Source organism: Limulus polyphemus, unplaced genomic scaffold (genome assembly GCF_000517525.1).
Source record: "Limulus polyphemus unplaced genomic scaffold, Limulus_polyphemus-2.1.2 Scaffold371, whole genome shotgun sequence".
Classification (NCBI taxonomy): domain Eukaryota; kingdom Metazoa; phylum Arthropoda; class Merostomata; order Xiphosura; family Limulidae; genus Limulus; species Limulus polyphemus.
This window is the reverse complement of record NW_013665981.1, coordinates 29873-40746: the sequence shown is the minus strand read 5'-3', so window position 1 is coordinate 40746 and position 10874 is coordinate 29873. Positions and strand designations below refer to the sequence as shown.

The following is a 10874-nucleotide window of genomic DNA, read 5'->3' as shown; positions in this document are numbered from 1 at the left end:
ATAGTTTTATTTTTCAAACAGGGTGGTTGGCCTTTGAAATGGATTGCCTTCAGTTGTTGTAGAGGCAGTAAATTTAAGCGAGTTTAAGAAAAAGCTTGATAAGTATATGAATGAAAAGGGCTGGGTTTGAATTTTTTTTATTATTTTTTTTAAGATTTTAATTTAGTTTTGAGGATGGAACAGCTGAGATGGACCAATAAGTCCAATGTTGTCCCAAAGTATTATGTTACTTATTAATTAGCTCCTCTGACCTACCTTTCCCTACATCATTAGCCCCTACAAGCACTACAAAAACTGCATTTCTGCTAGCCCCCTTTATTATATCTCTTGCTTTGTCAATTACATCCGCCACCTGTGCCCCTGGGTAGCATAACCTGATTCTTTTCTCCTTGTTTACCCCACAGACTATTCTATCCACATTCCTCATCATGGAATCACCTATAAGTATAACCTCCTTATCATCCACATCCTTCTCTGATCCTTTTGTTTTCCTTCCCTCCAATGAAGTTGGAGTTCTAGACTGCAGTGGCTTGGTACTATATGTACTATGTGGTATAAAAACATATTTGTTATGTATTGTAAATGATTTATTTAAAGTATATTATTATTTTATTGTGTGTACAATAGTATAATTACATAATTTTGGTGTGGTTAATCACTCCTGCATTGTTATTGTTTCCTTTTTGGTGTTAGGAAATCATCTTCTGTTATTCTACACAATTTGTTTTAACTGTCTGTAGTGCCTCCCTGTAGTCCTTTCTGAGCTTCCATGACTCAGGGTCATAATCCAGAAGGAAGTTTGATGCACCTAAAGAAGTTCGTTGTGCTATTTTTGATGCGATCTTCAACCGACATGTCCTAAGACTTCCTGATATCTAGCTGGATGCATTTTGGGAGTTCATCCATGCCTTTACCATTGTTCATTTTGTCTTTGTGGATTCAGCTGAGTCAAAGAATGCCAAATCATTGAGTTTCTCATTGAGATACCATAGATATCCAACAAATTTTTGAGAGGCTGATTTTAAAAGAATATAATTCACCTTCTTATACATAATATGACATTGTAGAAAGCTAAAATCATTGAAGGGAGCAGAAATGGCATCCTGTGTGGTGAAACATACTCTAAGATAGACTCAAACAACAAAGATACTGATTTCATAGAGTCCACTTTCCATACAGCCAGTGAGCTTAAACTGTCCTATAAACATCCAAATCTTGAAAGCATATAATGCCTTGACCATTCATCATGCATAATGCAGTGCTCCAGATGCTATAAATTACTCTCCATGAGGATGGATGCCACCAAGAAAGGTTATGGCTAGTTCAAGAAGCTCTTTATAATTGTCTCTAAGTTGGATAACCTGAAGTTGTCTTGTAGCAAACTGAATGACACTGTCCTTAACTCCCTCTATTGCTTCTGTTACTTCACCATAGTCAGCTGCAGTTTCATAACTGGACTGGTCCATGTATTCCCAAAACTGTTGGAATCAATTTAAAATTGTAGTATCTTGACCAGAGGAAAGCCATACACATTCTTTAAAACACAAGCCAGGATAATTTCTAGGTATGATGCCAGCATGTCAAATACAGAAGGTTGTTTAATCTTTGTTCTAACAGCACACATGCTCCATTTCTGATACCAGTGTTGCTTGCTGTTGTGTCAAAGCAAACTACTTTTACACAATGAGTTACTCCACACTCTTTCAGCAAATGTGCCACAGCAGAAGCTTGAGCCTCTCCAGTGCTAAAAATGAACTTGGTAACACCTAGGAGTTGGTTTACTCCTGCTCCAGACAAGATCACTAGTAGATGATCCACTTATTCTTTCCCTGTGAGATCATTAAGGAGCTTACTATTTAAGTGAAATACAAGTAAGATTGTTAGCTGGAAATGTTCCTTTAAGTTTTTGACAAGTTCTTCAAGGAAGCAGTCTTGAATTCTTTGGATCAAGGAATGGTTAACGATTAGTTCCTGCACATTACGACCAAGGCTGTGAACTGTAGCAGTAAGGACAAATGTTGCCTTTCTGTCACTCAACTTGGTTCTGCCCATAGCTGCTACTAAGTCAGGAGAGATAATATTTCTTCTTGTCCTCTTTTTAGGCTCAGAAGATGATGGTTCTCCAATTACTTCTCTGTCACAACCTTTGAGCTTTCATAAACTGTCTTCTTTAGTGTTTTGTGATGGTAGAAAAGACAAAGAGCACTTGCCTGTTTGAAGGTAATCTGCTTCCTATTAGTTCAGTTTCTTCTGATTCAAGCAGCGAAAGTGTAGTCTTATTTCTTGATGCAGTATAGATTTGCAGTAATATGCTGATACAGTGTCAGCTGAAATGATACAGAAGAATCTGCTTAAGTGCTTATATATCCTCACAGAAATTCTAGAAAGTATTGTCTTATCATACAGAATATTCCAGAAGAAGAAAGTGGCAATATAGATTATTTATATATGGAATACTCTGGAATATTCCAGAATATGCTAGAATATTCCATAATGATATGCTAGAATATTTCAGAATAATCTAGAACCTTCCAGAATTATTTATAACATGTAGATGTAAAACAATCTACCATGAGTAACCCCTAAATGTTATTCAATATCGATAAAATGTGGTGTGGATCACTTATTTATATATTGGAACAAAATTAGGGGGTGAGGGTATTGTGAATTAAAACTTCAAAAATATGGACCACCCTACTGCAGGAAGACTATGCAAATGAGAGTTACAAGATATAATATTTTTATAATTTTCTTAAGTTTTATGATATTTTCATAATTTGTTGTACCCTTTTCATTTACATCTGATTGTTTGAGTGTAGGGAAATGCAAATAGTCATGAAAAACATCCTTAATCCTGCAGGTAGATTTTAAGAGTATCTTGAAATGGTTAATTAATAACCATACAATGTAAAGCCTATTAACTTGGATATAATTTATGGGCTATTTATTAAAATATTGTAATTTGGTAACCATAGGAAAAGACATACAGACTTTCAAATATGTATTTTCTTCTTTTGAGGTAGCTGTAGAATTATCTTGTTTTAAGTAACTCAATTTCAACTGTTTTTTTTTTCTAATTTTTAATTGTATAAATCAGCTATAAAAAATAAATAAAACACTTATTGAAACTACAGAATGTAATATTTATGGTAAGATTAAAGACTCAACATACTTATCTCCTGAAAATATGGAGAGTCTGGCTTTCTTTCATTATCCTGAGCTAGGATTATCTTTTTCTGTGATTTATCTTTAGTTTTTTTTCTTTTTTTTTATCCTAAGTGGTCTCTTTATCAAACTAGTTTCAGGATGGCATGTTTATCAATCAACCTAATATTCACACAATTCTATTTTCTTGGTGTTTGTTGAATTTTCCAAAAATGTGTAAAAATGATATACAGTTTTTTTCTGTATTAGCACCTACTCTTTTTTTTTACAAATTTCATTCAAACATTTTAAGTAAGAGAAAGTTTAGAAGGACAACTGTATATATACGTGTGTAAATAATAAACTTACAGTGTTAATAGCTCAAAAAAAAAAAGTTACTCACCATATAGTTTTACAGAATTTTGAACCCTGAATGCCATTTCAGTAAATGCCTTTGTCTTTTGAGACCTTCAATCTACAGATAACTGCATCTTAAGTCACAAAAGGAAAAGATATGTTTAAATGGAGAGTTGCATTAGTTAGCATTTAATTTTGCCTCAGAAACAAATTTTACATTTTGATTTATTCATTATATCTGTTTGCTGTCTTACCTTGCCCTTTTCCTAAATGATTGGTGTGAAAGGAATATTTTAATCATGGTTTTATATAAAAAATTAGTAGCCTTTTTTATATAAGGATATGTGCATAATACAAAACTAATGTTTAAACTCATCTTTATACTTCCTTTGTAAAACATTTTTGCTATCTTATACAGTAAAAATGTTTATTAAGAAACATTAGCTTTTATATGCCCCTTATCTGGTTGTAACAGTATAACATTAACATGTTAAATTCACTGAAGTTAAGAATAATTTTTTATATTAAATAAAAATATTTTATTTGTATTTAAATTAGGGAGTTTTTGTTATATAACATTCTTTGATAGTATATAATGCAATTTTCATGAACCAACACTTAAATGTGTTTTTTTTACATTATTTATTTAGGCCTGTTCCCACAGTGAAGTGGTATTTCACCAAAAAAGGATCCCTACCCAGTGAAAGACTTGGTACACCTATCAAGATTGACAAAATATTAAATATTAAAAATGTTAGCAGTGATAATGAAGGCATTTACCAGTGCATTGCTAATAATGGAGTTGGAAGTGAACAGAGATATTCAATAACAGTCACAGTAGAATGTAGGTTTAGTTGTTGTTTTTTAATTTGGCTCTCAAATGCATATGTAAATTATTTGGTTAATATCAAGTCAAAGTTTTAAACCAACCACCAAATATGTGTATGCTACTAAATAAATATCACTTATTTTTTCTGTGTATAAAATTAAAAAATTCAAAAGTTTTCAAATAAAATAAAGGTTAAAAATGAGAGTGTTTAAAATATGAAAGAATAAAAATTTTCTAAATATTCTTTAGTTCTCATGATATATAAAATGATGATGTAGTTTAGAATGAAGCATAAGAATGGATTGATAAGTGAACTAAAGTTATCTAGTTAAACATCAAACTGAAGAAACTTGTGTTATAAAGGTTGAATCAAGATTTCTTTTCTCTGAGCTTTATGTGAGTAAATTGTCTCTGACTCTTGCCATGAATATTTTGTAAGGCATATATCTTCTTAAAGATAAAGCTGAAGAAATATAGATTTAAAACATTTATTGAAAAGAAATGCACAAGTTAAAATTTCCAGTCTATAAAGCTCTTTATTTTGTACTTGTTGGAGATCATGTTACCAGTCATAAACATAAATATCTATCTAATGACATGAACATTTTACATAAATGTAAGTTGTTTATTCACATAGAAAGTAGAATATTAACTATTTCATTAATATATGTTTTCATAGCATCCCCCTATTGGAATGTATCACCAACCAACACACAGGCTGCTGAAGAAGAAAATGTTAAATTTGAATGTTCAGCTAGTGGAATACCTCCTCCAAAACTTCAGTGGTTGATAAATGGAGAAGCTGTAGAGGGTAAGATGTTTCCTACTGTTTGAGTATGAAAAACCAGTGATGGTATGAAGTCTAAATGATACATTGATTTTTTGGTTTTTGCAGATTACATGAAAAGGAGGTCAAGTTCAGTAAGATAAGCCCAAATTGTAATTACAAGTTTGTGTGTTAGAAAATATAAAAAGGTCAGAACCTACTTGTTTCAAGTTGAGCTTTACGTGGAGTTCATTGTATAGAGGATTGAATATGTTATGTTAAAAAAAATTTTAATATATAAATCAGCAAGGCACTTGACAACCACAATTATAAGGTACTGGTGAAATGGAATGTATCAGAACCACATTTTGACATATTTTGGCATTTTGTAGCTAATGTAATGCCAACAAAAACGTATTGCTTTTGTGAAAGATATGTAACAACCTTTCGTGATGCAAATTATTCATATACTCAGATCACAAAGGTGCATTCAAATCAGGGATTTAGAATTTCCAAGATGGGGATATTCCTTGTACTTAATGGCATTGGAAAACAAAGGAATATGGATCAACTTGGGGCACCAGGACCATCCAGAAAGAGATGTGCAACAAAATGTACCCCAGCAAAGGTAAGCAAACTGCAACATTTTGTAACAAGTGAGAAATCATGAACAAAAGGTCAGTGGTAAAAGCTGTACATTTGCCCCAAGCAACAGTATGCAACATAATCTAGAAGGATCTCAATCTGGAAACAAGGCCAACAGGTTATGAGCTAAGACTTATAATCACACCTCCTCTTCAACCATTGCATACTTCAAACAGTTGGAGAATGACATGGGTATTTATATTACTTGGTATGAAGGCATGTAAGTCAAGTTGCTGGATGTAGCCCCTGTGTATTTCTGATCAGAGTGTCGTCCTCACATACTTATAGAAAGCTGCTAACAGGATGAGTGTGTTTTGAACAGCCTTGCAACGGAAACTATCTGTAGACTTATTTTCAAAAATACACAGTTGTCAGATACATAGAGCATAATCTAGTGTAACAACTTGGAATAAAATGACATGAGAAGCTCCAAAATCATTTTAACATAATGTACTCACCCTCTGTAAAATTAAGTTAATGTACTTGAAAAATGTGTATACATTTAACAATAATGTAACTTTGCTTTGTGATTACTCTGAAACAAAAGCAACATAAATGGCTTACTCTGTCAGAGGTTTTAAAAAAAAGCCAAGGCACTTTTACAGGTAAACCTTTGCTGTAAAGAGAGAGAGAGACATGTACTTGTCTGTCCTCCAGACAACTCTTATTTTCAGTTTTATAGTATGTGTTATGTGATGGCCTAAAAGTGGTGTGTGTGTGTCTAATAAACAAGTTTATCTGTTAATAGGCTTGTAATATATGTTCTAAGTTGGGGTTGTCATATAAATTACAGTGATTATGTTGATTCATTTTGTTATGACTCTTTAAGGTAGAAACTAGTTCCATGGTTTCTTCTTTTATAAACCTCTCCATGAGAGAAAAACATAATATTTATTACCTGTAAGTAGAATGAAGACAACACTGTTTTGTTTACTATTGAATTTAGCTGTTCATTATGGCATTCAAAGATTTTTTTGTCTTTTTGTGATTGACAAAGTTATAAACTTAAATATTCAAATCATGGTTTATTCCCTTTTTTCTTATGTTTTGGTAAATATTCTACTTACACCTTTAGCATGATTGCTTATCAAAGACTTTAAAGTAATTGAAAATCTATGATACATTTTTCCACTGTATAGAGGCTGAGCCGAATCCACGAAGAATCATTAATGGGAATGTAATGACCATCACTAACCTAGTGAAAACTGATACTGCAGTTTACCAGTGCAATGCTTCCAATATTCATGGTTATACCTTCAAGAATTTCTATTTAAACATTCTTTGTAAGTAAATTATTATTTTTATATTGTAAAATGTTAAAGCTGGCAAAGCCTGCTCCATTCTCTAGTTTAAAATATGATAAAACATAAGAATAAGACAAAAAATATTTTTAAACACATGGTCTTTGATAAAATTTTTATATGTAAAAATGTGTAGGTTTCTGCTCTGTTCGATGGGAATAATGGTCATCAAAGATTTTGGGTATAAAACATAGTTGGATTGATGACCTCAAATACTGTGTAAAAGGTCTTGTCAACAGCAGCTCATAACAGTAAAAAAAATTAAGTTTTAAGTGTTCTTACTCAAAACTTACATTAGACAAGTTTAGAGTGATGAGTTTCAATGTTATTTCAATACTTCATTAAACTTACTAGCATTTAGAAAAACTGTTTTCTAAAAGAATAGTAGTTAGGACAATTATTTATTTTCTGTATATTTATTTAAACCAGTTGAATGAGTAATGGCTAAATAAATAATACAGAGAGATATCAGAAACTGCATACAATAGTGATTATTTACGTGTTAAGTCTTAGCAAGCCTACTAAACAGTAATTAAATAACATGTAAACTATCACTTTCATTTAAAAACAACAGCCTGATTTGTCTTTTAAAGATGTAATGCATGTGTAAATGCATCTAAACCACAATGTTGATACTGGAAAAAGTATATATAAAATTAAAAAGGCAAAAGCTTAAACCTGTCAATATAGCTTCAATATATCCATTTTTAACTTATACTTTAATCCTTTTATATGATTTTCTACTATGAATGAAAGTAAATTTAACATTTAAACAACTAAACAATGTTTGTTTTTCTCATGTTAAGCCAAGAGCCTATTTCAGTCTTTTTAAGGTCACTCTATCTCTTAATATGCCTGGTACATTTGATAGTGATGAAGTCATCAAATCATTGCATTTTACTGTTGTACTTTAACAATTTTAATGCATACCTGTTTTTATAAAGTTTTTGTTTTAATGTGGAGACACCAAAGAAGTTCATGATGACATGATGATAACTTGATTTTTCTAAAAGTATATGTATCAGTCACAAGTTTAGGACTTCTGTTTAAAAACTTGATGAACTGCATGAATGTATCTCACTTCAAAATATTGTGTGTTTTGGTAGCTATTCCTCCAACAATGCGAGAACCACCTAAAAAGATTACTTATGCTGTTGTTGGTTCTAAAAGAATTATAAAGTGTCTGGTATATGGAGTACCCAAGCCACAAGTGAGTTGGAAAAAAGACAATCAAGATCTTGTTGGAAATCAATTTCAGGTAAAAACTATGATTTAGTCATCTACTGGATTCTGTAGTTAAATTCACATTACATATTGTCTGGGCTAGATCAAGCATTTTAAACATATTTAATTTCACCAAAAAATGTGGGGGAAATCGATGGTAAATCCTGCAAGTATTAATGTTTTATTGAAGATAGTGAGAAATTTCTTGTTAGCAAGTATAATGTTTAGTTGTCTGCTAAATACCCATATTGTCAATCTGTTAGTGAGAAATGAATGTTAATGAACATAATTTAGCTTTAATTATATATTGCCAAAAAAAAAAATCACAAAAAGCAAATGTGTTTCTCATACAAGATGATGGAATTACTTGTCCAGTATCAATTGTTAGAGTTTGGACACTGGAATGGTGTGATCTGTAACCTGAAAATATTATTGTTATGATTCTTATAGGATATTGTGTTTTATATTTTGAGACATCAGCTAAAAAACTGTTGAATGTGGTTACTGTTCACCCAAAAAATAAAAATATTATCATTCTCTTTCTTTTTCAAGATTAACTCCCTTTTTTTAATGTTTAGGCCAGAATATTATTAACATGGCAGCTTCTTGATATCAAAGCAAGCAGTCAAGTGGTAATGTTTAGATCCTCATTAAAGTGGCAGCAAAGCAAGCAGTATTATGTATATACACTTATTTATCTGTCATAGCTATATTCAAGTAGTAAAAATAGTTTTATTGCAGAGCTAAGAATAGAAGATACTTAAGTTTGTACAGTAGTTTAATGAAAGCAATTTATTATAGAAGTTGGAATTTAGACCATAATATGAGATTGAATATTTTTAATATTTATATTTTAAAATACTACCATTAAAGTTTATATTTTCCATGTGTTTTAAAATAATAACTTGTGGAAGAATGCATGTTTTTGGGAAGAAAAATGCATTTTTGCTTTTATAACAGGTTTACAAAATTAGGGAGTTAACATGAGCAGTTGTGTTTAGCAATTAATGAAATATAGATGACTTATGAACATATTTCTCTGCATTTTTGAATATAAATTATATTTGGGTTAATGGATGATTATGTGTATTATCATTATAGACATTAAACAGTGGGATTTTGGAGTTAACAAATATTTCAAAGGAAGATGAAGGCCAGTATACATGCATTGCAATAAACAAATTTGGTTCATTACAAGCATCTGGAAATTTGGAAGTCAAAGGTACGTTAAAAGTTTCTCAAAGGTGATTTATTTGAACAGTTAGTGAAAAAAAAGGCTTTGGTTGACAGCTTTTTTTTTCAGTTTTCAGATACTCCTTCTAGAATTGATTTGTGTAAAAATTTAAAAACACCAGTTATTTCTGTTCCAAGAACTTACATCAAATTGAAAATTTAGATGTAACAATGAAATAATAATCATATCAGATTTAATATTAAAAAATTATTCAATTTGTCTTTGATGTGGCTAAACTAGTGCTACATTCCTAATGATTAGCTACATACAAAACTTTCATCTCCGACTATATATTTATAATACCAGATATAAATAGTTGGCCTTACCATACGACTAAGTGTCTTTATAACCATCTTCACTGTGTTTTACTTCCCTCCATTTTTTTATTTTGAAACAATCAACATATTGCTTTATACTGCCCTGTATTGTTGGTTCAAGCTGCCATCAAATAATTACACTTTTTATTATCTTCAGTGTTATCTTTGTTTATACTATCATTTATTGTTGCTGTTTATCTTTAGCCAGATATTTATATTACTCTTTTTAGATAACTTCATTTTTGTCATCAGATTGTTTATATTACCATATTTATTTCATTCCATTCTGTCACCATATGGTTATTCTACCAAACATTGTTGGCTCCTTCCTTTCATCCCCTTATTTTTCCTTTTTTGTATAGTCAGCTTCATACTGTCATTTTGTGGTTCTGCCACTATACATTATAAATTTTTTACAAATAGTCAATGTTTATTCCACCCTGTATAGCTAACTGAATATGTTAATATATCTTGTTGAGTCCCTCTATCATAACCATTGTTTACTTTACCCTTTATAGTTAGCTTCACTGTGTCACCATATTGCTGTACTACAAAGCATTGTTACGTTTTCCAAATTAAATGTTGCTTTTCTACACATTACTGTTGACTCTCCATTACACCCATTGTTTGTTTTTACCCTGTACAGTTAGCTTTTCTGTGTTACAATATTATTGTACAGAAAAACTTTGTGGGCTTCTTCATTTTACTAATCGTTTTCTACACTTTATTACACCTGTTATTCTGAATAGTGAGATTTACTGTTTCACAACATTACCATACTTTCCAAGTCTTGTGCCAGCTCTTGCAGGCTCTCCCCTTCAGCATGGACTCTCCTCCTAAACCTAGCCCTGTAGACTTCAGACTGATTTTGGGTTCCATACCTGAGTTCTAGAGCTGCTACCAGTGCTCTATAGTTGTGTCTGTCATCTGCTGACAACTGTCCAAGTATTTCCAGTGGTTGTCCCTTCAAGCTCATTGCCAGATATACTGCTTTCTGCTCCTCTATATGCTTCCCATGGTACCTTCCCATCGAATTTCTGTGGCTTCCTTCATTTGG

The 10874-nt window shown here is 31.5% G+C and overlaps 1 protein-coding gene across 3 annotated transcripts in view; it reads left to right on the top strand.

Annotated features, from left to right (window-relative positions):
- LOC106457768 (neuroglian-like) overlaps positions 1 to 10874 on the top strand; it is a 97792-nt gene that overhangs the window by 59758 nt on the left and 27160 nt on the right. For all 3 annotated transcript variants that reach the window (XM_013917212.2, XM_022383781.1, XM_022383782.1), the window contains exons 8-12: positions 4152 to 4345; positions 5010 to 5141; positions 6881 to 7024; positions 8149 to 8300; positions 9368 to 9488. In XM_013917212.2, coding sequence (XP_013772666.1) covers positions 4152 to 4345; positions 5010 to 5141; positions 6881 to 7024; positions 8149 to 8300; positions 9368 to 9488 — 743 coding nt within the window. The remainder of the gene's footprint in view (positions 1 to 4151; positions 4346 to 5009; positions 5142 to 6880; positions 7025 to 8148; positions 8301 to 9367; positions 9489 to 10874) is intronic.